General features: G+C 42.8%; 1 protein-coding gene across 3 annotated transcripts in view; it reads left to right on the plus strand.

The window, feature by feature from the left end:
* The window catches only part of LOC138261913 (ATP-binding cassette sub-family B member 5-like), a 987,125-nt gene that overhangs the window by 334,327 nt on the left and 624,997 nt on the right, over nucleotides 1–27,801 (plus strand). The window contains exon 1 of one of the 3 annotated variants that reach the window (XM_069211476.1): nucleotides 4,185–4,505. The exons of the other annotated variants lie outside the window; for them this stretch is intronic. Within the exon in view, the coding sequence (XP_069067577.1) occupies nucleotides 4,333–4,505 (173 nt within the window). The 5' untranslated portion in view covers nucleotides 4,185–4,332. Of the gene's footprint in view, nucleotides 1–4,184; nucleotides 4,506–27,801 lie in introns of those variants that run through there. 3 annotated transcript variants of the gene reach the window in all.

The following is a 27,801-nucleotide window of genomic DNA, read 5'->3' on the forward strand; positions in this document are numbered from 1 at the left end:
TCTACATGTTTCGGAGTCTACCCCAGACTCCTCATCAGGACCAAGGTGAACTCCCTAGTGTCACTCCTTGTGCATCTACCATTAATGAAAGCACCATTACTACATGCTCTGTGGTATGGTTAATATATACAACTAGATTAAATTAAATAATACCCATAGGTTTCGCTGTTCTGCTGGGCAAACCTGTGGAAGAAAGAAAGAAAGAAAGAATAAAAGAGTGAAGGTTGCTAAATGCATCTCTCAGGGGTGTGGTGCTATTTCCACCATCACCCTTGCCTAATGGCAATTATAAACCACATAGAAAAACAAATACAAGACACACTACATATAAGAGACACTACAACACACTTAAAAACGTGAGGCACCTCTAAGAAAACACACGTGGTACATGCGTGACCTACTTTTAGTGTCTACGCTAATCGCCTGTTAGATCGTCCGAGAGGGGGGGGGTGCTTGTAGTCACACACTGAAAAGAATATATATGCGGCAAAGTCAGACTCACCGAGCGCGTGGCCACCACTGCAGGTGGTCAGAGGCATTGTGCACACTTACTTTGTCAAAGCGACACTCCGGCTTACTGCATTAATTCTCACCTCACCGGGCCCGAAAAATACCACGATCGCAGTTGGGATCTGGTATTTATGAGAGAAAGCTGCTCACGCATCCCAACTCATGGCCGCGTCTAGCACTAGACCAATAACCTCCCAAAATGGCAGTCATCGGTGTCCACATGGAGGGCTGCGAAGGCCCCAAGTTATGGGTGTCCCTTGAAGTGCCTGAAAACGTTTTCTTATTATTTAACTTGGGCACCGGAATACTCAAGAAAGAGGGGTTGGGGCGTTAATAGGGTGGAGGGTAGAGGGAGGGGAAAGGGGGGAAGGAAAAGGAAAAAGGAGAGGGAAGACAAAAGGAGGGGGGTGGGAAAATAAGTGGGGGAGGGAAGAAAGAGGGGGAAAGAAAAGTAACCAATAGGTCACCAAATTAATAATAAAAAAAGGAAGAAGTAAAATAAATCTAGCTACCATATGTCAGGGCAAAAGAAAGGAAATCATTTGTTGAATCCCTAAATGGTGACAAACGACTTAAAGGGATACATGTGAAGTTTATTAGCATATTATAGGTGACCTGCTGGATGTTTTGATGTCTTGCTTGTGAAAGGGAAACAATCTTTAGTGTTGCATTAGCTGTCTCTAGGGGATGTTTTCGTTCAGACCACATTGATGGGTGCATAATTTAAAAACCCAACATTGTTTTCTTTCAAGTAGGAAGGATTCTCTCCTAGCTGCCCTGTGATGCTCAAGGATGACCCATTGGTAATTGTCTACTGCGTGTGCGCTATTGATGTAGTGAGAGGACATTTTTGTGGTGGCGCGGCCACATCTTAAATTGCTATGATGTTCACCAATGCGAATTTTCGCTTTGCGGGTAGTCATTTCTATGTAATGTAGAATGCATGGGCATGTGATCATATAGACCACTCCTTGGGTATTGCAGTATTTTGTCAAATGCCACACACTGCAATTGCTACATGGATAGTGTCCTGTGAGTGGTGGTAGGAGGTTGGTAGTGCCCAACCCTCTCCTGGGTGGGCTTGGCCGGGTATGTACTAGTATGTCTTTTATACTTTTGCCACGCCTATGGGAAAACATAGGTTTAGGAAGGTCCAAAAAGCCGCTATTCAAAGTGCGCCACTGCTTGTCGATATTCTTGTTCACCAGATTGGAGGCTACATTGTATGTCGTAATACAGATGGGTCTTGTCTCTCTGTCTTTTTGGGGAGGGGTGTCCAAAAGAGCCTCCCTGTTGTTATTGTGTGCTCGTTTCATAGCACGATTGATGATTCTGGGAGGGTATTTCCTAGCCTCCAATTTCAATGCAAGGTTCTGAGCTTGCTGTTTATAAAAAGATACCTCAGAACAATTTCTCCTGAGCCTGAGGAACTAACCAAAGGGAAGATTTTCCCTCAAATGGCGAGGGTGTGCACTGTCGAAAAGTAACAAACAGTTAGCTGTCGGTTTCTCATGAGTGGTAGCTTTAAGGGTGCCTTTAGTTGCTATGATGTTAAGATCAAGAAAAACTAGTTGTTCCTTACTCTTCGTTAAAGTGAATTTTAGGAACTGATCTTGCACATTGAGCCACTCCAAAAAAGGGGCTACCTGTGTTTCCTCCCCTTTACAGATGACATCAATGTATCTCTTCCATAGTGCAATGTTTTCGCTATATGGGTTGGTGGTTTTCAGACTTATTTCCTTCTCTAGATGGTGAACGTAGAAACCTGCTAGACTTGGAGCAAAGGTGCTTCCCATGCTGGTTCAGTGTTTTTGTAGGTACAGATTGTCTTCAAAGGCAAAAAAGTTCTTCGTTAATGCCCAGAAGCAACATTCCAGGACCTGCTTCTCTAAAGGTATTCCATAACACGACAAGGGAAGAAAGAAAGCGCTACAAGACCTAGCTAACAATACAAGCATAGTCATTAAGCCAGCAGACAAAGGGGGCGCCCTCATCATTCAGACTGGATAGGAATGAGTGCTTGAGACTGCTAGGCAATGCACATAATTATGAGAAACTACAGGAAGACCCTACTGTTTTCCTGAAAAATAAGATCAGCAGTATGGTTGAGCAAGCACTGGCACACGACTGGATTTCACAGAAAGAGAGTGACTTTCTGATGAACAAGAATCCAGTGACCCCATATTTTTTTACCATCCCCAAGATACATAAAAACCTGGGAGCACCACCAGCATTTAATTCAGTTTTGGAATCCTTGCCCCTTTTGCTGATGCTTTCCTGAGACCCATAGTCCAGCACACGGACACCTACTTAAAGGCCCAAAGGATGTACTGCGTCTCTTGAAAGACAGGCCTTTCGACCCTACCAATGAAACACTGTTAGGTTTGGACGTGGAGAGCCTATCCACCAGTCTACCTCACTCTGAAACTTTACGCATTATAGAGGAGGTTATTTTTAATATAGACTGGAAATACCACAACTGCAACGTCCATTAAGAGGTGCGAAAACACCCCAGGACTTCGACACTAGCCTCAGGAAGCTCAGCCCTGCCAAGTTTACCATGTGACGTACTGCTCACTTCCAGGTTTTTTCCTTTGAATTCAGGGACTAGCAGTCCTAGTTATTCCATTATAAAACTAGAACTACAAGTCCCAGTATTCAAAGGGAAAAAGCTGGCCTGGCCAAGCGCCTCACTCACGGGCCTGGTTGGCAGCCACACAAGTTTTTTTTTATTTTGTTTTTGTTTGGGGAAGGGGTTTGCTTGAAGGGGGCGGTGTGAATGTACCTCTTAACACTCCAAGGCCCCACTCCCTCTTTAAACCGTGCATTTTGTCTTGCAGTTGGCTTGTCTGATTAGCTTAATAATTGTGCTTCCGTGTTGAACCCTATTTAACCAGTCCTTGTTGTTATGTAGGGCGAGGCTTGTTTTGGGCACTTTTTTTTTTTTTTTTTTAAAGTATGCGGCGCTTCTACTCTAGGCAGGAAGTTGTATTATACCATTGCCTTCCCAGTGTACGATTTCACTTTTAGTAATGTACATTCGTGGTTGTGGCACAAATCGAGGAGGGAAAAGTAGCATAGTTTACCTATGGGCGGCAGTGAAAATGATAAGACAAGGAGAGCTTTAAAAAGAACGGTTAGAGCATACACCCCTACTTTTTAGAACATACACAAGGGAGATTCTGAAAGAAAACGTTGGGGAATTTAATTTAATTATTACATTTTTAGTGAATAAAGAGGGCTTTCTATTCGTGAAAAAAGTTAAAATAACGCTATGTTTTGCTGTAAAGGTTTTAGCAGTGTGTGAAAGGGTGCAGCAGGCAGCTTCCCATCCATATTTTAAGTGGATATTTAAGTGCAGGGATGTGTGTATCGATCCCAGCCAAGGAGAAGAGACAGAATGTAAAGTGAATATCTAAGTGCCAGTGTGGTTCAGACAAGAGCACAGTAATTAGGGAGAGTTAAAAAGCCTTTGCCCTATCTGTGAGCTTCTTAGAGACTTAAAATGACTCTTATTTAACCTTTTTTGCACGTTTTACCTCCACGTACAGAAAGCCCTGCTTTCGGTTGCTTGAAAGCCGGTTCTCCTTCCTCTGTGCCCTGCACCCAAACAAGCTGTTACCACGCTGTTCCCACCCTATGATGAAACTAATCTGCAACCTCGAATCATGCCAGTCAGTAGGCGGGGGAAGATTTTCCGTGCTCTACCGAAACGGCTCTTAAAAGAGACACGCACGTTTTCATATGCGTGGTAATGAAGAGCCAGTTACTTCTTAAATTGCCGTCCCGTAACCCCCTCAGACAAGTTTCCATACCTGCCTAATGACAGAAACAGCCTTGGACTGCGGCGAAGAATTAGACTGCTTCCCACCCGAGAAGTGGTCCGCCACTCCAGCACCCGCTGAAGCGGCCCCGCTACTGAAGCAGCTCAGCCCTACCCAGGACAATGGGGAAGAAGAAAGGGAGGCGAAGGAGTCCCTGCTTGACAATGGAAGGTAGGAGTCTCTGCTGGACAGTAATTAAGGGAAGATAGATGTCACCCGAAAAGAAAGCCAAGAGCAATAACGTCTGATGGGAGAAAGATGACGAGGAATAATATTCTCAAAATAGGACTTTAAGACTAGTTGCCACGACTGGCATTGCCAAAAGATTTCTTTTCCTGTTCAGCTCTTTTTAGGGTACGCGAGAAACACATTATAGAGCATTTTAACGGACAATAATCTCAATTTGACTCGCAGAAGTCATTTCACCTTCTGCAGTAGTGGCAAAGATGCAATATCGGTACTACTTTACATGTTTGTATTACTAAGCATTTGCTCTAATACATAATTATCGTATTTCTTTGAAGGGTTTCGTTTCCACTAAGTTGATGGTAGCCAGATTCGAAAAACATGAAGTACCAGTGTTAGAGTAAGTTATTCCAATAGTGATGCTCACTTATGTAATTGTAACTTTACAATATTAGCCACAGGTTTTGTATTACACTCTAAACGATTGTTCTGCATCATAATAAAAAAGCCACATCACTTTTGATTCGTCAATTTAGAAGTTTGCAGAAAACACCAGTGATTTGGGAGTTCTGCTAAATTACAAGCCTGCTTTGTTAATATATGAAAACATATAGCTCATTTTCTAATTCAAACGTGAGGATAAATCCTACAGATTAAGGCCTGGCCTTTTCTATAATTCTTAGTTTGGGGTGAGCGCAGTGCACCCTGGGGGTTCGACATCGGCTGTGCTTTCACCCGCAAAGGCACATGTCGCATAATATATATTGTGAGCATATTTGTTAATGTATGTCCATTTTTAATATTTTAAACTGACATACCATTTATTTCACTGGTGGGATGAGGATGCTGCTCATTTGCGGCCTTGTCATAAGTGAGTGAAGAATGCTAATTTCAGTTTTTGGAGTGTGCTTTGTAAATGATCAATAATATGTAGGGAACAACATAATGTATTAAACCGTATATGGTTGCTTCATCAATGAATTATCAGTAGTCAGACCATTTTTGAGAAATATAGTTGTGTATGCTCAGATTGCACTTTCTCAAAAAGCCATTTCTATATTTCTAAAACCATGCATGAACAATTGACCCTGACTTAAAACGTCTCAAAGTTGCCTCTCCTTTTTTTCTTTCAAACGCCTCTCTTCATATTCTCCATTCTTTGCCTGTCTCATTTGTCAGACTATAACCTACTTTAAGTCGCATGAATGTTTGTTTTAATCCCTAAAATTGTATTTGTCCAAAATTCCTACACCTCCTTCCATATATCACAACTTCCCTTTTGGGACTACACTATTGCAATCTAGCTGTTGGTATGGAAAAATCCTCTGCATGGTAAAGGATGTGCACCCTGCCCTGAGTGCCCCAGCTGTACTGATGTCCGTATCCCTAATGCTGATTTTTCTTGTCACAGGCAAACCCAGATCATACATGTGAGCCATGACACAGGCCTGCCTCATTTATTGTGGTCTTGTTGGACCAGAAAAGGCACCCAAAGCGCCACTCTCATTGTGGTGCAATGCTACTGCCTTCACCAGGAGCTAAGCAGCAAGAATGGCGTGGTGGCAGCATACCATGTAGTATTCAGTTGGAGTGAACAGGTTCTTTTTAGGTTAAAGCCTGCCAAACAGCACAGCTGTCTGATTTGCTTAAGACATCTTGGCGACATTTGAAAAGCTTCTCTGGGAATGCATTCTGCCTATTGCTTACTATTGACTTTCTGGTTTATAACTCACATCTCCTTGCTTTCTGTTTGCGGGGTATGTTTTAGACTGTCCAGCTTGACTTTGTCCATTCCCCAAATCTTGTTTACGGTATCCTTCCAAGATCTCACCTTCTGTAAACAGGCCTTTAACTCTTGCCACATTTGCTGTGCATTTAAACACAAAGTTCAAATGTCAGACTCCATCTTCCAGAGAGCCTGTTGTTTACTTTTCTTTCTGTGACTTCAAACTGAGTGTGTTTGTAGGGTAGCAGGAGAAATGCAGGTTACTATCCCCGTGGAGCCCACTGTGCCCCTCCTATGCTCCAGTTTACCCTTATAACAGGCCTGCAGGAAAGAGGTGTAATCACATTGTGTGGTGGTGCTAAACAAATACTAAACAAATATTCATGTTGAGGTTCTATCAAAGCACTGTTAGGTTTTGCCCGATGTGACCCTCTAGTGAATGTCTAATGATCTTTCTGCTTACAGTCAGCATATCTGAGTACCAAACCCATTTAATAATAAAACCAAAAGGTGTAGCCTACATAACTACACGTAATGAGGAATAGCCTCAGTATGTGCAACACGTCCAGGAGTACCATGCCATACAATCCTAGACAACACAAATTACTGCTTTCCTGAAAACTACAGACAGGAGCCTGGAAACCCACTAAATTATTTACACTACAACCTTAAACATCCTCCCTATGTCAAAACATAGTTTTTATACTATTTGGTGGATGTATGTGTTGTCAGCAATGAAACAGGGGAGTATGTTCCACTGAAACAACAATGACCTACCATCAGGGCTGACTTTAGCACTGCTGGGGTCTGGTGTGACCAACTATGCCACTTCACTCTATGCCCCTCTACTCTACTCTGCATCACTCTGCTCTTTGCCAGTGCACTCTACACCACTTCACTGTACTCTGAAACAATCTACTCTTTGCCACTGCACTCTAGGCAACTCTACTCCACACTGAGCAGTTACATTTTGCACCACTGCACTCTACGCTACTATACTCAGCACCACTCTACTCTACTGAGGTGTACGCCACTACTCTGTGCTCTATCCTGCACCATTCCACTGTACGCCACTTCACTCTACTGTGAAGCAATCTTCTCTGTGCCACACTACTCCACTCTGTACCACTTCACTCTAAACCTCTGCAATCTACACAACTTTACTCAAACCAGTGCACTCTACACCACTGCACTGTACACCGGTATACTCTGCACCACTTTACATTATGCCACTTCACTCTAGGCCACTCTGACACTCCACGCTACAGCACTACACTGTATGATGCTCCACTCTGACAAGCTACCACATTAAACTCTATTCCACTCTGACACTCTACATGATTCTACAACACTCTAGGCCTCTCTGTGACGCCCTATGCAACTCCCTCTATGCCACTCCATGCCTTTTTACTCCACTCTATTATACTCCACACTATTCTACTCTACTCCACTCTATGCCACTTTGTCACTCCACTCTGCAACACTCTACTCCAATCTGTGCTATTCAACTCTCCGACACTATTCCACTCTACGACAATCCACTCTGCCCTACGCCACTCTACTCTACAATACTCTTCTCCACTTTACACCACACCCTCACCACACCACTGTACTCTGTTCTACTCCACAGCACTCTACTCTGACACTCTGCACTATACGCCACTCAACTCTACTCCACTTCACAACGCTTCGGATCTACGACACTCTAATTCCTCCATGACATGGCACTCCCCTTCACTCCACGCCACTAATCTCTACTCTACACCACTCTAGGCCACTCCATAACACCCCAGTTTCCTCCACTTTACAACAATCCACTCTCCTTTACCCCACTAACCTTCAGGCATGCTGAACAACAGCCACACTGGTGTTCAACATGGCTAAAATATTTTGGCAAAGCCAATGGCTTTTGCATAGGTGAGATGTATCAGCTTTGCCAATGCTTGTTATGAACCAGTATTTGAAAATCTGTTTATAGCTACTACCTATTCTTTCTATATTTGTTTGCATATAGAGCAAATACTAATGGATATTTTCTTTGTTAATATATCAAATAGTTGTCTCGCGAATCCCAACGCTTCTTTTCCTTATGCATGTGCGATACTGTTGTTCATTCTATTAGTAATACATCTGATAGCAACCTATATTTACCTTTTTCTTTATCCATTTTCACATACATGATTGCAGTTTCAAATAACAAACATATCTTTATTTCCAATCTTTTTATGTATTTTTGCTTCTTTATTATAATTTCTTGTAATCAACATGTTAGAAACAATTAACAGAAACCATAAATATAAAACACTCAATATAAACATTGTTCCCACCAAAAGACAAAACAACTAATACTAATCTCACCAGTTCCTCATTCACACCCTCGCATATCCAGACTCAAACTTAATACTATAAAATCAATACAATAAAAAGTCCGTAGACTAATTCAAAACCCTTCTACAGTTTACTCCACTGGGGGCAATCAAGTCCTATATATAGAGTATACAAAATTAAATATTCCAGACAATAATTAATTAATTCTTCCTTTCCAATCATGATATGAGAAACAACATTTTCTGAATGTAACAAAAGAGATTAGTTGGACAAGATTTTGGAACACAGTGCCTACACACGTTCAGTTTCACTCTCATTGGGGGGTTCTAATTTTTTAGCACATTAATGGCGGGATTGTGGCTAACGCCATTCTTTATGGATAAGGCCACATCTTTAATTTCTTAGATGCAAGCTCTGAAAGCAGTCTCCTGGACATTTGAGAAGCAGTGCAGGTCAGACCATCTAAAATTTGTACTGCAATGTCTCAAGATAGTACTCGAAGAGAATTACTTCAAGTTTGATGGGGAAATCTATCAGTAGAAGAAAGGAGTCAGCATGGGGGCAGCTTGTGCCCCGAGTGTAGCCAAAATATGGGCCTGTTTCAAGAGATCTATATGTACAATGTACCTTCCTATGAAAATGTCCTATTATGGTCCAGATATATAGATGACATCTTTATTTGGTCAGGATATGAAGAACATCTTAACGAACTGTACGCTTGGATTAATGCCTGTGACACTAACCTTAAATTTACTATCCACAAGAGCAGGGCGAAAGTTGAGTTTTTGGATGTTTGGATAGGGCATAAGAATCAAGCTATAGAGGTGTCACTGTGCATTAAACCTACAGCAAAGAATACCATACTACACTTCAATAGTTTTCATCCTAGAAGCCAGAAACAAGGCATACCCTTTAGCCAATTCCTAAGTATGCGAAGGAATTGTACCAACTTGGAAGACTATGATAAACATGCCACAGCAGAAATTATTGATAAGAGATTACCCAAAACGACTAATTCGGGAATCGTAGAAAAGAGCTAAATATTTTAACAGAGACAGCATGTTTGAAGGAAGAAATAAAAACACGACAGAACAAGTAGTTTGTGTAGTACAGCACTCTAACTCGAATGAGAAAATTAGAAAAATAATTTGGACACACTGGCACATTCTTAATACTAACCAATAATTGCCCCCCTTGAGAAACCACTATTTGTATTTAAAAATAATCAAAACATCCGTAACAGTTTGGTTAGATCAGCCATGCCTAAGGACAAGGACTTCTGTCAAAAATCCATTATGGGGCAGCATCCCATTAAAGGTAACCATAAATGTGGGACCTGCAAGGCTTGTCCAGGGGCCATGATATCGGATACTTATTAAGGAGACATAAGGAATTTAAACTTAATGATATGACCAACTGTAGAACATCATACTGTGTGTACCTAATCTGTTGGCCCTGTATACAAGGACATGTGGGAGAAACGGTGTGTGAACTAAGAGTTAGAATATCAGAACATAAATCCAACATTGAGAACAGAAGGGAGGGAGCTCCCCTGGTACAACATTGGGAAGCCATGGGACACCATGTAGATGACCTTAGGTGGACAGGTTTGGAAAAAAATAAGAATACCCATACAAATGAATGCAATTAAATCAGGAGAAAGCAAGAGGTTTATTGGATTTTTACCCTGGACACGTGTGAGAATGGCGTGAATGAACACATACCATGGGATAATGCGATCACCTAAAAGTATTTAGAAGACGTACATCCCTATTTGTACCCTTTCTTAGGAGATTCAGTTATGTGACTGTTTTTCAATCTTTTTAATCCATTATAGGGGGAGATTTTCTTTCTATGGCCCAAAAGGATATGTTTCACTGTACTCTTCCTTCAACATGACTTAGGTATCACTATGGTGGGCTTAACTGGTCCCATAGTTTCTTATATATGAGAATATACTCTTCCTTTAAATGACTTAGATATCATTATGGTAGGCTAAATTGGTCCCACAGTTTTTTTTATATATGAGAAAATAGAGAATTCCCGATACATAGTACATACATTCACTCGTTGCATGCTGGCGGCCCCTCTACATAGTCTGCCATAGCATTTCCTTAATGCTGTTGCAGATTGTGAATATATCTTCTGTATCTGTGGCAGCAGCCTCGTCAGAAGTATCCACATTTTTAAGTCTGTTTGGATCTTATTCCTATAGATGGCAACTGGTATTGAAGTTGTGTTTTGACATCATCCTTTTCCGGATATATAGACCATCATGCAGTTGTGACAGACACTGCACTATCGATTTGCTCTAAATACAACCATTGAACGGTAGTAATAGACGCCAGTTATAGTAATGAAAATATACAGTGGAATTATATGCCATGCCCTCCTTAGCACACCTCTCCAAATGTAATCATCGAACAGTAGAAGAGGATATTAGCTATCGTTATGAAGAGATATTGTGGGTGAATATGTCTAACACTCTGAATTCACTATAGTGGCCCACTTTATCAATAAGACCCTTTTGATCTTTTCTTTGTAAGATGGTGGCTGCTTTTGATTGGTATCATGACCGTACATTTCTGGCATACGTAGAACGTCAAGTTGTAACGGGCCAACACCACACAGTCGCATAGTTCAAATGCTGTCCTTAAGGATAGGAGAGGACGCCAGTGATTTAGATGAAAATATATTATGGGAGAAATCAAGCAGGTAAGCAACCGAACAAGGATGGATTACCAGCAAGGTATTATCAGGTGAATGGCTTACCCTGGCTGGAAGTAGTCTGCTATATTGCTTAAGTATATGTTTACAAGCTAATGCGTGATAGGTTGTTCCGATCTGGAACTAAGTTTGAAATCTTTATAGCCTGCTATTTCTACAATTTACAGATTCATGGCACGTGTTGCTGCGAACCATACTTTGAGGATTCACATATAAAAAAGGATTTAGCAGATGAGAACTGATACGTAAATCTAAAGTAGCTATATTTAATATTCAGCAAACCGTATGCAGGTAGCAATTATAGCTAGAAGTGATTTATTCATAATGTATCATTGCTTTTTAGATAGTTTACCGCATTGTAGCTCTCGGTAACCCGAAGTGACCTTTTGATCACTGAGAAAGTAAAAAAGTTCTGTGTTGAAGTACCATATACGTGTATGGAGACATGAAAAAATAGGAGAGTATTCTAAGAAATTGATTCACTATGTAATCATATTTGAGTATTGATCACTAGATGCCTTGGTGGTTGGATTGAACAGCCACAAATAGCTTGGGAGATCAGGTGGTACTTATTGAAAGCTTGTCTCACTCTGGCACAGAATTATTTTGAACTTACATAGTGATGGATGCTGTCTAGACACTTCTCCCACTTTCGGGTGTTCATTAATTTGTGTTTGTATTAACCATTGTTGTATTTGAAGAAATTACAAATGTGGCCTTATCCATAAACAATGGCGTTAGCCACAGTTCCCCCTTGTTGAGCTACAAAATTGGAACTGCCCTGATGACTGTGGCCCCCCCAAAGAGAGTGACACCGAAACGCGTGTAGGCACTGTGTTCCAAAATCTTGTCCAATTAATCTCTTTTGTGGCACTGCGTTCCAAAATCTTGTCCAACTAATCTCTTTTGTTACATTCAGAAAATGTTTCTTATATCATGATTGGAGAGGAAGAATTAATTAATTATTGTGTGGAATACTTGACTTTGTATACTCTATACATAGGAGTTGATTGTCACCCTTGGAGTAAACTGTAGAAGGGTTTTATATTAGTCTACGGACTTTTTATTGTATTGATTTTATAGTATTAAGTTTGAGTCTGGATATGTGAGGGTGTGAATGAGGTGTTGGTGTGATTAATATTAGTTGTTTTGTCTTTTGGTGGGGATGGGAACACTGTTTATATTGAGTTTTTATATTTATGGTTTCTGTTAATTTTGTTAACATGTTGATTACAAGAAATTATAATGAAGAAAAAAATAGATTAAAACATTGGAAATAAAGATATGTTATTTGAAACTGCAATCATGTATGTGAAAGTGGATAAAGAAAAAGGTAAATATAGATTGCTATCAGATGTATTACTAATAGAATGAAGTAGAGTATCACACATAAATAAGGAAAAGAAGTGTAGTGAATCCTAGTTTGTTTTATTGGGATACAGGAGTTAGCTTAGCCTTTGGCTTGCAGACTCGTGTCCCCGTCACCTAATGACTTTTACCCTACTTAGCTTGCTCTGTTTTAGCACATTTATTTAATAAAATCTTTTAGGATGGCTGCCTTGTTGTTAGTTAGGCCCATGTTTTAGTTTGCGTTATCAGTGCCACTGCGCTAAGGTGTCAATATCGAGCGACAAAGATAAACTGTAGGCGTTTACTTGAGGTACTTTCCCTCTTCATACTTTCGATGGAATTGTTTATATAAATTACCATATCAAACATGCCTTGTTATCTATTGTTTGGGAACAGACCTACGTCAGGGGTCCAAGCAGATCTGTATAAATACTCCTCACTTAAACAGATAGTCAGAGGGATTCTGACCAGATGCCATTGCTGCTATCAATGCTGCTTGTCACCTTGACGCTGACCCAGTCTTCGTGTCCGTATGGAGTCTGAGGTAGGGACCTCATTCCAAGCTAACGAGGGTTGGGGGCTCTTCTCATGGACATGGCATTGGCAGATTAGGTTTAACATACCTAGCTCTCTTTTAGGTTAGAGGTTAGGCCTATCACGCTAGGGTATTAGGACATATCCAATACTTTGTGTCTTTCATGTTATTGCAAGATGGTGGGGTCTTTGTATTAATGACTCTTGTCTTTACCATTGTGTTTCTTGCACTGTTCATTATCTTAATCATTGAAGCCCATGCAATTTATCGCAGATTGCAGTTTTGCTAAAATAAAAAATATTGAAACATTACTGCATTTTCTTCATTGCCTGTGTTTGACTGAGACATGCTGTTAATGTGAGAAAGGGATAATCTCCAATTAACCATGACACTCCGTCAGATGTCACACTCTTGAGTCCAAGTATAAAGGCTGCCACAAATCACCTTTTACTGTTTTGGGTTTTTGGTGAGGTGCTGCTTGTGAGCCGGGAGGGTTGGGACGACAGTTGCGAGTTGTTGTAGGACTGGAATAGTCCCCTAGAAACATAAGTGCTGTCATCCCTAAACCACCAGTCTTGCCTAGAGCAAGAATCCAACTACGACAGAAGGGTTATATCTGGAAACCACGAGTGCTTCAAGCACCCATGGCTCAACAACGAGTTCGGAACAACGAACTCCTTGGTATCACGAAGGCCTTTACAATGATTTTTCATTGTAAAGGCATTAGTGATCAGCATGCATGGTTCCAGCATGCTTCCCCCCCAGCCACCCACCCCTAAAAATTACCGCGACCCTCTCTCCCCCACAACTACCCCCACCCCCAAAATTACCACAACCCCAACCTCCTCCCCTAAAACCTAAAGCACCCCAACCCACCCCTTAAACCTAAACCCTGAACCCCCTCCCCTAAACACCCCAAGCCCCCCACCTCACCCCCAAAAACTAAAATACCGAGTCCCCACCCCTAAAACCGAAACCATGACCCCCCACCCCCTAAATCCTAATCACCCTGAGCCCCACCACCCCACCACACCCCACCCCTAAAAACTAAAATACCCCTCCTCCCCACTCCAGACCCTAAAAAACCTAAAACACCCCCAACCCACCCGTAAAACCTAAACCATAACCCACCTTCTCCCCCCCAAACCCTAATCACCCCGAGCCCAAGGCCTTTCCCCCCAAAAAAACAGCCCCAGTCCCAGCCCAACTTACCTCCTCCTTCACCGCTTCGACTCCCTTCTTCTATGCCTTAACCACGCATGCACGTGGTTCACACATGCGTGGTTAAGGTACGAAAACCAGGAAGTCGTGGAAGGAGTCGTTGTTCCAGGTGTTTCCCCGACAGCAGCATTGGGATTCGCAGGACAATTATTTGATATTTTAACAAAGAAAATATCCATTAGTATTTACTCTATAAGCAAACAAATATAGAAAGAATAAGTAGTAGCTATATACTGATGTTCAAATGCAAGTTTTCCCTGGAGGAGCTACTATATTGTTGCGGGGACCCTCTGGTTTCCTTTTGTTATGAACCAGTTTCACTGGACTGAGGCCTACAGGATCACTCAGTTAAAGTTCCAGTGCTGTGTGTTTAACTCACCCTTGGCCTACATGTGTTTGGTATGTAGTGCTGCACAGCACGAGTAGTGTATCTGCACTGAGTGTATGTGTGCCTGGGAATGGTACAATGCAGCACTGTGCATGCCAAACGCATGTGCTGGGTGCATGTGAGGCTTGAGTGGTACAATACTTGAAGGATGTAGTGCTGTATAGTACATGTATGTTGAATATATGTGCCTGGTGCAACACATTAGGGACGTAGTGCTGCCCAGTGTGTGCGTGTTAAATGTATGTGCTGGACGCATGTGTGCTTATGACTGGTACAGAACAGAAAAGATACAGTTATATGAAGTTTGTGTTTGATATATACACATGCACTGGCTGTACGGTGCCTGTGAATGGTACAAGACATGGAGAACCCTGGGTTCCGTTTTGGGAGACCAAGGCCTGTATGGTGAAACATGGAGAGGAGGTAGATGATTCCCCCCAGACAAATTTGTGTATTCCTTTATTCCTGTAAGCGGGATGGGACACAGACTGAAGAAGGGAGCACCAGGCGTCCCCTGCACACTTAAAGGGGTGCTCTTTGATTCATTGAGAGGTCACCAAGAAGGGGCCTGGGCAGGTCGCATGAAGGAAATGGAATTCATATAAGAGAATCATAAAGAATAGAGCTGGGGCCCTGAGCTAATCGTTTGATGCACATATCACTGTGGCTGACATTGAGCTGCAAAATCTTGTCCATGGCCTGTGTTGTGGGGCTATCACCTTTGGAGTCACCCTTGCTGTAACAGACTGTTTTTAAAGAGAAAGAAATGGCACAGGAGTGGGAACTGCCAAAAAAAGCAGACCCCAAACATAAACATCAAAGATGCAGGCTTTAAATCACATTTGGTGTCTGGAAATGGGCTATGAGATGGAAAGCTTGAAACTCCCCAAATTGTCACCTCCCAAGCAGCCAAACAGGTTGTGTGAGTAGAGGAAGCTCTGCATGACGTCTACCTGTGACTAGGTTTGGGGACAAAGGGCTTTTAGTCTCTCTGCTGTGTGAGTGGACATCACCCAGGGAATCCAAGACAACCTGCCCTGAAGCACCATCAACTGCCTGCTTGCCAAGACCAGTGTGCTCTTTGAGTAAGAGGAAAGCATTGGAGGTAGCAAGGCCCAGTGGAGAATCCTGTAGAGTGGATTCCCATTGCAAGGTGTGAGGAAATGACTGCTTCACCCATCGGGTCATTTCTTGTGTGCAGGACAAAGTCGATGACCCCCGTATGCCAGAGGTTGGCTGCTGTGAAGTGTGCCTTGGTAAACACTGGGCAGATCGAGCCTTAGCCCGCATGCAGCTAAGGATCAACAACTGTGTATGCCAGGAGGGGCTCCCGCACAACAACTTTGCTGAATGCTATGCCGATTGGGCTGGAGCTCTGTGCAGCTGAGAACTGGCAACCCTGTATGCAAGGAAGGACTGCCGTGCAGACACCTGCGTTGAGCGGTTCAGTGCCCATGTACAGTAGAGAAGCAGTGACCACATATGCCAGAGGGGGGTCACTGGAACTAGCCAGAAGTGTGCACTGTCCCAGTGTATTGTAGGAGGAGTGAGGCTGCCAGCATGGGAACCCTCCACAAGTCTGCCCCCAGATGAAGGATCAGCACCAGGAACTTCTCATCATCTTACCCCCGATCCCCGTCATGGAAGAGACCAAAAGACTTAAAGAACCACAAGAAACCTCAGTCACACTAGGAGCACGACTGCGTGTGAGGAGATCGGGGATCAGCGAGTGCAGCCTGTCTGGGTGGGGTGCAGAGAACTCACACAGACCAGCCACTGCCGCTCCAATGCTTGCAGAGGGGGTTTGCTCAGAAACTCTGGACTCCCGCAACCTTCCGGTGTGGGCAAGACTGAATTCCGACCAGTCGGCTCTGGGGAAACTTGCTGGTTAGATAGCTTGTCAGCACTGGAACACTTTTGACTTGAGAACAGAATCAGAGTGGACTTTTGAAAAAGCTCAGACTGGTAGTAGGGCACAGCTTGGATTGTGTCAATAGTGACTGGGGAATAACTTCTATCACTAGAGCGAGGAAGAAGTCACACGGGGAAAAACTTGAGCCCAGACCTCTTGGGGGATTGTGTAGTTATTTGTGAATGTCATATTCTTCCTTTGTGTTGTTTGCAGTAGAAATAATATATTTCTCTAATTTCATAAAAGGGAGTATTTGGCTGGACTATAGTTTATTGCTGCTGCATGCATTTTGAGTTATGAGCCTGTGTTCATTTCCCTGTGTCCACCTCTCCTAGAGGGAGCCTTGAACTGTTTGGACCACACTGTTCCTGAGAGTCAAGCCCTGAAGGGATACTTGGCCCAGTTGCTCAGGATCCATAGTAGGATGGGCCTCCGGACATCAGGAGTAAAAGGCCTCCACTACCACAGTTGAGCCCAGAAACCCCTGCTTGCCCTGTGGCCCTCTAAAAGGGGATTTGATGCCGGGAATAACTAATCTACTCTAAACAATATGTTAATCCCACCATCCTTGTGCTTGAAATTAACATACGGCCCACTAATGATAACATCTAACACTATCTAGTTGCTACACCACAAAGAAACTGGAACAAATGCGTGGAATGGTGTCCTTCAGGGCACTAGACTGATCTCAGTAACCAAAAATAACAATTAACCACTGGATTAATTACTGAAATTCAATTACAGATCAGCATGCTGCCTAGTGCAAAGTGGTTCACTATTTTGTCAGGGTTAGTAAGTGCTGTATAAATGCAATTACAATACAAAATGCCCAGAGTAATATAATTTGTTAAGCCACAATTTGTGTGCAAAGCAGTCATTAAACAACATCTGCTACTTCGTTTGCACACCCACTTACAATCTAAAAAGGCTTTTCTCCATTGCCCCAGAATTAGGGGAATGGTTATAAGACTGAAAGGCCCATTTACAAAAGCTTTTTGAGTATGGGAAGCAGTACTACAAGAGTAGTCCTTTACTTACTCTTAAATACCTTAGTGAATTGACCCAGAAACATACAACTCCCTTCTAGTAACAGGGCAAAGAGGACGCAGTCGATTTTATTTGTAGTAATTGTGTCTTATTATTCCAGAATATTCCCATTCTATTGTCAATTTAGATATTTTGGGGTCAATTCACAAAGCCAGGTCAGAGAATGTAATGAGTACTAATTTGCACACTCCAAAAATCTTTTCTGAATAGCCCCCTTAAAGCGGAGAGTGGCCAAAGACTACATATGTGCTGCTACAGCAAAGCATCCACAGCAAGCTGGTTAGCAGAACGAAAAACATCCAAATTCATCATTAGTTTACCTTATCATAGCAAACTTTAGCTGAAGAGTTGCTCTTTCAGTGGATGTGATATGCTAGACAAAAATATCCCAAACAGCATAATAATTAAAAAATAAAGAACTTGAAGGGCTACAGACTAATTCCAAAAAGTAAATTTATAATCACTATAAACCCCAAAATGAAGAAAATATAAAGAGATATAATATGAAAAAATCCATGGATTCACAATAAATGAGGCCTAACAGCAGTAAATACAAACCAGTAAGAAATTTAACACATCAAAAGAATGTGCTAATGGACTTTCAGCTGGAACTAGGGACCCAGAGAGGTTTATTCAAAAGTGAGCTCAGTCAGATACATCGAGGGACAAAGGTAGTCAGATTTTACCTTAATTATTTTTTCAATCTGGGCTGAAGACGCCTTTAGCTGTCACCCATCTCACACTAGAATGACCACAAATACATACATATAAATATGGGCCATCCCTCTTTATCCATTGGCCTGCTAATTGGTCATTCACATTTTATTTCCGCCCATTACAACATACAGCATGGGTCAGTCCACTCCACTCCAGTCACTGGCTCTCTTAGTCTGTCAGTGATGGCATTATGCCTGTTGGCATGTATAGGTCCAACTAATAAGAAGTGCGCTTTATTGCCAGGGCACCTGGGGAAAAACTTTAGCTTTAATTTACTTTACAATCTTTAATGCCTTAAGTGTAAGTTTCTTTTAAACCACCCACCCTTTGGTTGCTAAAGGCATCCAGTGACTGGTTTGCTAGCACCATGTGATTCTTTTTGGAATCTGAGGCCTGCTACGTCCTACCTTTCATCTGCATACATTTGGTGTTCAAGGTGAGAGCTTTTTAAGATTTTAGCTAGCAGCAACAGTTGTGCTGTGTTGAGGGGCAAACAAAGACGAGATCCCTAAAAAACCTAATACTCAAGTAACTGTCATTAAATAAAAAATGGACCTATTTGCACTTGTGATCAGTTAGTGAGGAATGTTATTAGCTATGCCCTAGATAATCTGAGATGATATTCCATTTCTAAGCCCTTTGAGAATAATGTGTTGGTTGACTGTATCAAAGGATGCCAAAAAGTTTGGTTATGGCTGATTGATATTGATCCAGTTCTTCAGGGATAGATTGTCGAGCAGGGTTAATTGTGTAAAGTGTGTGTGTATGAATCTGAATTGATCATTGTCCCCTGGCTTGAGTTCCTTGATTGAGTCCTGACATTGTTTGTAAGCGGAACCTCCTTGGCGACTTGAGTGAAGCGCAGGGCTGGATATGTCTCGATTACCTTTAACAGAGGTGCTATAACTGCATATTTATAGGAGAGTGGATGTTCACTATCCGGGAAGGTTTTTTTTGGGTGGGGATTTTGATGCATTTTATTATGCGCCCAATTACAACTCCTATGACGTTAAAGCCATACAGTGTATTTATAAACTGCATTCCACTTCTTTTGAGCTGATGTTTTAAATGCTCTTGTGCATAGTTGTATCTAGAACATTTAGTTACATTCTTTGTGGCTTTGAAGAGCTCACATCTTTAACTTTGAAGATGGGTAGTCACCCATCACTAGAGTCTATGATGGGCTATGTGGTCATTATAAAGATGGGCTAGGTGAGCACAAAATTAGGTCTATAAATAAATGAGGTCTATGATGATGTAAGAATTTGCATAAAGCATTTGTTTGCTAAAAATGATTTTGTAGGAAGAAACATGCTTGGAGAGGAAATTGCAAGATTTGGAGGGTCCAGAGCAATGACAGAAACACCACACCATGTATTGCTGTTATGTGTAAGGTAACAGTTGGGAGGAGTGAGATTGTTTAGGATGCCAAGGTTTTGGAGATGACCCAAGTTGTGGTGATTCCCAAGGATGGTAAGATTGTGGGAGTTTCGCATGTTACTTTTTTGTGACTTTGATGCAGTTGAGCTAGCATTAATGATATGTAGAAGGTCTTTGGAGTGTAAACTTGGCTCAGCAGGTTAGAATTTTGGTGTACAATGGGGACTGGAGAAAAGCGAGGGAGGATTTTCAGTCTAAAGTTGCTTTTCAGAACTTATAGAGACCATGGCATGAACGAGGAGGATTCTCTTTTTTGAGGTGTGTTAATTATGTTGGTGTCAATAGATGGCATATTTAGATTTGGGGGAAGTGTGATGTTTACACCAGGGAAGCCTCTTCTTGCTCTCCCGGTGTAAGACTTTGAGCTGGCAGCTCTACCACCAAGGGACCGCCAGGTTATAGTGACAGCCATCCCACCCCAGTGAGGGCATGACTGGCTGCACTAATTTTCCTTGCCTGTGTCCACCATGTGCATTATGATGCCACAGGTAAGATAATGTAGAATGCCTGCTCATGCAGAGAGAAAACTCACTGCGCTTCAAGACCATTTCATTTTGGTTCAGAGTAAAAAAAAAAAAAAAACTCCCACTTATAAAATTCGTTTTCTCTGAACAGATTGCAAAGCGAATGGTATGGCATGATGCTCACCTAGCAAACCTGCAGTGCTGTTAATGGTGTATTCGTGGAGGCTTTACAGTACAGAGATCCTTTCCAGGAAAGCAGGGATTCTTTAAATAAGGCAAATCTTCCTCTGTCAGGGTGATGGAAGTCATGACCTCTGCCCCCCCAGTGGACCTGTGGACCTGCCACCCTGGATCTAAATGAGGTCCAATGTCAAGTAGGTTTACTTCACGTATTAGTAAAGGCAATAAACTTGTGCAGCAGAACAATGGACCCGCAGAAGTCCCACTGTTCATAAGACTGTGCTCTCTGGTTTCCTGTTGCAAATATAACAAACATTAAAATTTCGCCTGATGTTAGATTGTAGTGGTGGGACTAAAATGTATCTGCGCAACAAGTAGACCCAGATGAGAGGGGACACAGACATGGCACAGTCAAAAATGTAGGTGGCCTTTAATGGAACTGAGTGTCTTCTCCGTAGCGAAAACTGGATCAGGATGATAATATTATGAATCTTATAGTGTTATTTTCATACAATAAACTTCAAAGCAGCAATCAGGAAGCACTGCTGAGCATAAATGCTTCATGGTCAGAAAAAGCAACGTTCATAGACACACCGGCTCCGATCTCCTGCTGAACACCAGTGGATGTGAGAACAATGGCAGCATTCTTCAACAACCCTAATCTCATAAGAAGTATGAAAATAACTTTGAAGAAAAAAGCACATTCCAGTTCAACAGAGGTGAAAACGATTATTATGCTTTACTGTTTCTTACACAAGCTTCAGAACCTTTTGCCTGTTTAGAACAGGTTCTAGGCAACCACAAAAGTGTCAGCCCATTGACGTGAATGCCAATATTGGCATTTTGCTGTTGAAGACTATTCCATTTTATATAGCCTTTTTGAAGGATTTTTGGTAAAGTACCTGGTTTTATTTACCCTGAGTTTGACAGGTATGTACACACATCGGTTTTGCGCTCGCTTTGCCATAGGACTAAAGTGGCAGCCTACTGATTAGTCCCATAAAGAGTGGAACCGGTCTGGGGTTACTTTTGTTCCAGTTGAGATGGGATTCGACCTTGCATTTCTGTCTAGACTGTTCCTAAGCTGGTTTGCTTACGGCTGACTCTTCTCTTTATTTACACAGAGACCAAAACAATGATGAAGAGCATTTTTGTAATTTCTCAGAAACAGGTTATTGATAACATATTGGTTTCTATTTTTCTTTTATGAAGTATGTATGTATGTGATATTCTTGTACTGCAAACCTCCACAAAAGTCAGCGGAGCACTGTACAGCAGGGGTGTAGAATTGAACAAAATATCTACTTGTCTCTGGGACAGGCTGTGTCCTAAATCTACTTATCTGGTAAAAAATAAATGTGTCCCTTTGGTGCCAGTTAGTGCAGCAACAAATTATGGCAGCTATTTCATTACATAATAGCTCTGATAATTGCCTCTCTGATTATGCCAGGCCTCATACAATAGTGCAGTCTGAATACTACCAACTTCCTTTTGCCACCCTTCCACAGATCACATACTGGGGCCGGAAGTAGCAGTGAGCAATAGTTCCAGAGATGGAATGCCCATATGAATCTCTGCAAACGTACTTACCTGCATGTTTTAGGGGTTTGCACCAGTTCTTCTTTGTTCTTTTTCCATACTGAGAAAGATTGGAAATTTACTTCTGACAAGGGCAGAAATAAAACGTCTCCCAGGGTTGGGAACAAAAATTGTTGGAGGAAAATGAACTTGTAAAACCCTCAACAGATATTCGCATAAGCAGTTCTACACATGCGTAGCTGCTTGTGTTAAAATGTAGTTCACAAATATTTTCTAGGAATATGATTTCCTGGTCCACTTCGATAAATTCTTTCGAATTCACAGAAGTCATAAATTTGCACTAATGCAAGGACATATACAATGGGCGCACTTTTGTGACTTTCTTTAAGAATTGGGCCCCTAATTAGGTCTGACGTTAACCAACACTTTTTGTTGTTATCAAAATTCTATCCCTCTATCGCTGGCTTCACTGTAAGTAAGAGCATTCTGCCCTTTCACAGGGGGTATATCTGCACACAAAATAGATTTGTTTAGTGCCAGAGACTTTGGAACAATGTGTGCTTTTTGAGTCCCAAATGTTTATTTTTTTATTTTTGCCTATGTTTATTATAAATGTGCAGGCCCGGCAGCTACCACAACAATAAGGTTTTACAAAAGCCATGTCAAAACAAGACTCACATTGGCAAAACCAAAAGGCTGACCACCAATGTCGGACCTATTGGCTTTGCTAATGCTTATTTTCTTGTTTCTCATAACTTGTTAAATATGATTACACTGTTTTTCCATTATGATTTTTTTTAGCATGAATCAACACCTTTTACTAAAGGATACTTCAAAGAAATGGTACCTAAAATTTCACAGTAGATTAGCTAAACCTTTTTTTCCTAATAGCATTTTTTGTGACTATTTTGAAAGCTAAGAATCAGACTTGCTTTGAAGCTTCTTCAAATATTTGCATCTGATCAGAGAGCATTCTGGGAGCATTATACGTAGTTGCTTATTGTTAAACTTTGCAAACATCTGTACACTTTTTATAAGGAACCAACCTTATTAGTGAAGTCTGAGCCTACAACATTTCCTTAAAACACTCACTCTAATAATAAAGGGTTTGCATAAATGAACCATAAATACAAGTTCGACCAGCATTAACTTATGGGCACAAATATTACTCTGACTGCAGACAATGTCCTTCCTTCATCTATTATGTGGTACTGTTAACTGGAAAGCAAAGGGTTTGTCTTGCGGGGGATTGGGCCTACTTGTCTTAAGGACAAAATAAACATGAGACCTTTTAGTCCTTGACCCCAAACAACATGTCCTGGGTGTGGGCTATAGGAATTCCACATCCCTGTTTACATAGTCAAAGTGCGGTAGAGTTAACAAGTGAAAAGAGAGGCAGTTTGTTTGTGTACTGTTAATGCATTGTGATGTGTTCTTTAAGGTGGCAAGGTTTTAAGTGTTTCCTAAATTGAAGCAGCATTGGGATAGTCGCAATGGATTTGGAGATGTTATTCCAGATCGAGGGTGCTTAGATGGAAAAGGCCTTCTGTCTTGCTTTATTCTTTTTTACTCTCCTTTGTCTGCAGTCTGATGGTGCTCTGGTTACAGATGTGCCAAGAACTACCAGAGGTGGTAGTTTGGCTGCAGGATAAGCAGAGGTGCTGGTCATGAAGGCTTTTTAAATGATGTAGCTGGTTTTGATGATGGTGCAGTCTGACATGGGGAGCCAATGAGTTCATCTGTATGGGGGTGATGTGGTCATATTTCTTCAGGCACTGGGTATTTTAAGGTATAAGCACTGCCTTTGCTTGTTTATTTGGAATCTTGTTAATGTTCCTTCTGCACTACTACCCAACTAGATTAGGACTCTCCCCAGGAAAGTGTTAGTTTAGCATGAATTCAACACTTTCATTTTAATAAAAAATAATTCTTGAATGGATGCAGGTGGTACTTTTAGAAAAACTATAAGGCTAGTTGAGGGTTGGGATAACGCACACAAAGATGAAAGGGTTTGAAGTTAACATAGGAAATGATTAGAGAGAGGCGTCATCTATAAATACAAAAACTAAATGTGTGGTCTGCCTCTAAAGAGAGAAGGAAATAGGGGTGCAGTGACACAGGATAGCAAGATTTAACAAGATCCGCTGAGACAGGATAATTGTAAAACAGTATTTATAAAACTGCCATGTGTCTTTATTTGTCTAGCTACTCTGTGTTCTTCTCCAGAGCCTGCACTTTATGTTTGCTTTTCTGATCCAGGATAAAAGTAATATTTGAGCCACTTTAAAAGGGAGAGGTTTGGGATTACATTATGTTAAAATGCCCCTAAATTGGTGTATATACATTATTCACATAAAATGGGTGGTCAGAAACATGGCTAAGAATGAAAGGAATTGGTAAAACCAGAGAGAAGGTGAATGGCTGCACTTGCAAAGGAGAGGACATGAGTATTCCACTAGGTATACATTGAAAACCTTCTCTGAAATAAAGTCCTGAAGGCTAGAGTCAATTTCCTTACTCTTGGACAGATGCAGCATATGCATTTGTCAAAAAGTTCTTATTAAATTACTACTTGCTACTGCTAAACAGACAGGACACAAAATACATTTCTCCTCACCATTGACAGTAAATAGTTTCACTTTACTAGTCAGCAGTGTTAAGATATACATTAGCTGGAGCTGCCCCGAAATTCAGTTTGGGGACACTCCAGAAAAATCAGTTTTTAACTCAACTAAAAAGGAACTACTGTATCAAACTAAGGGGGTCATTACAACATTGGCGGTAAAAGCCGCTTACCGCCGTGCAGAAGCCCGCCAACACACAGCCGCGCCCGCGGATTTCCGCCACAGCTATTATGACCCACAGCTCGGAATCCGACAAAATTCAGACACCCACACAACTCCGCCACACCAAAGGTCAGTGATAAACTGGCAAAAACAAAACCTCGACCGTCACGGCAACAGAAATTCGCCCACACTATCATGACACACGAATCCACGCGGCGGTCTTTCAACCGCGGTATTCCATTGGCGGTACACACCGCCACGCTCAAAATACACACACTTCTACAAAACACTGCCACATTGGACAATTCGAAATACACACACCTGATACACATACACACACCACTCCCACACACCCAATACAATATAAAACACACACCCACATCACCGACAAACCCCTACGACCAAAAATTCCGAAAGAAGGCCAGAGAGAGAGCACCAGTAAGAACAACAGCATCCAAAGGCACCCAACACCATCACCCACACAACTTCCATACACAAAACAACACACACCACTACATATCACCACACTTATCACCACACACTCCACCCCACACATCACCCACACCACCCCATGGCACGGCAAAGACACCCCAGGTTCTCGGAGGAGGAGCTCAGGGTCATGGTGGAGGAATTCGTCCGGGTAGAGCCACAGCTATCTGGAGCACAGGTGCAGCACACCTCAATTGCAAGGAAGATGGAGCTATGGCGAAGAATAGTCGACAGGGTGAACGCAGTGGGACAACACCCAAGAAATCGGGACGACATGAGGAAGAGGTGGAACGACCTACGGGGGAGGGTGCGTTCCGTGGTCTCAAGACACCACCAGGGGGTCCAGCGGACTGGTGGCGGACCCCCACCACCTCCCCCACAACTAACAACATGGGAGGAGCAGGTCTTGGAGATTCTGCATCCTGAGGGCCTCGCAGGAGTTCGTGGAGGAATGGACTCTGGTAAGAAAAATCTTAACTATTACATCCCCCACCCTACCTGCATGCCAGCCCATAACCCCACCCTCACCCTCACCCCCAGCACTCCAAATCCTCACAAATGTACCAATATCACAAACCACCCATCCCAACACCAAGCCCTGCATGCAAAAACAAAATATGGACACCCATCACTATAGCATGCCCACTGCACATACCCATACAACCCCCTAAACCATCATCACACAATCCTCCACACAGGAATGCCAGCACTGAGGTACACGGTCACCCACCCATTGCATACCATGACACACACAGATGCAATAATCATGCTTTTCCACCCCTGCAGGACCACTACCCAATGTCACCAGACCGGAGGGTCCAGACATCTCCACCCCGCCCACAGTGATGACAGCAGCTCTGTCCACCTGGATCTAGATGACCAGCCCGGACCATCGTGGGCCTCGGGACAGTCGGTTCCCCTCACACAGGCACAGGCCACCACAGACATTCCACCCTCTGGTAACACAAGCACAGCACCCACCCAGCGGGCCCATACCTCCGTCCCCAGGACACGTCAATCAGCTGTGTGTCCACCACTACAGGGAACCCAGGATAACCCACCACCCCAACAACAACAGGGACCTGGGGGCAGTGGTAGTGGGCACACAGTCCAGGGGACGGAGGCACAGGAACACAGGGGAACTGGGAGGGCTGCTGTGCGACAGGGGGTGGACAAGCCAAGGGAACCCACTCTCCACGAGGCCCTCTCCTCCATCATGGGAGCATACCACCACTCCCAGGAGACGATGGCAACGATCCTGGCCAAGTTTCAGGAGACCCAGCGCATGCAGGAGGAACAGTATTTGGGGTTCAGGGAGGAACTCAGAACCATCAGCTCCGCCCTGGGCACCATCGTAGGGGTGCTGAAGGAAATACTCAACACCAGGAGGGACACTGTGGCACTCCAAGGGGCCCCTGACACTAGCATGGACGATGAACTGCCCACCACCTCCGCCGGCGCTAGTGGACAGGAGGCACTGCCACAGGACCACCACACCAGCACCCCACCCCCTGCAGATGGAGAACCACCCCGCAAGCAGTCCCTGAGATCCAGGAACAAGACAGAGCACGATGCCAAGACGCCCGCCAAGAAATGAGACCACCCTGATTGTCAACCCACTGTCCCACTTTGTCACCCTGTCCATATTTGAACTGCCCCAGCTCCACTTCCTATGCCCATATGTGCAATGCACCTATGAGACAAATAGACTGGACTCTGCCATGGACATGCCTCCGCCATCACCCCTCACCATTTAACTTCCCCCTCCAATAATTTTTATGTAAATAAACACACCTAAAACACCAAAAGATCTGGAGTCTGTCTGTGATTTTGAAATAGTGTATTTGCAATTACAGTGACAACATTTCCAGGAAATAGTAATGTCAACATACCGTTGTCACACAGCTCTAGTCCATGAGGAATCTAAGCAGATGACACACAATGGGACCCACACCTGTGAAACCGTAAGGGAAAGTGACAACTCAGTGACCATACACTGGGTGAAATCGACAGACAGGAGAGAGGTAGAAGTGTAAAAGTACTTGTAGTAGGCAGGAATGTATTCTCACCTGTGTCTCACTGGAAATATTGCTGGATGACTGAGTCCCTGTTGTCAATGTCTTCTTCCTCTGCTTCCTCCTCAACACTGTCCACAGGCTCCACAGCTGCCACAACACCGCCATCTGGACCATCCTCCTGCAGAAAAGGCACCTGTCGTCGCAAAGCCAAGTTATGAAGCATACAGCAGGCCACGATGATCTGGCACACCTTCTTTGGTGAGTAGAATAGGGATCCACCTGTCATATGGAGGCACCTAAACCTGGCCTTCAGGAGGCCAAAGGTGCGTTTGATCACCCTCCTAGTTCGCCCATGTGCCTCATTGTAGCGTTCCTCTGCCCTGGTCCTGGGATTCCTCACTGGGGTCAGTAGCC

Source organism: Pleurodeles waltl, chromosome 10, assembly GCF_031143425.1.
Source record: "Pleurodeles waltl isolate 20211129_DDA chromosome 10, aPleWal1.hap1.20221129, whole genome shotgun sequence".
NCBI classification, from domain to species: Eukaryota; Metazoa; Chordata; class Amphibia; order Caudata; family Salamandridae; genus Pleurodeles; species Pleurodeles waltl.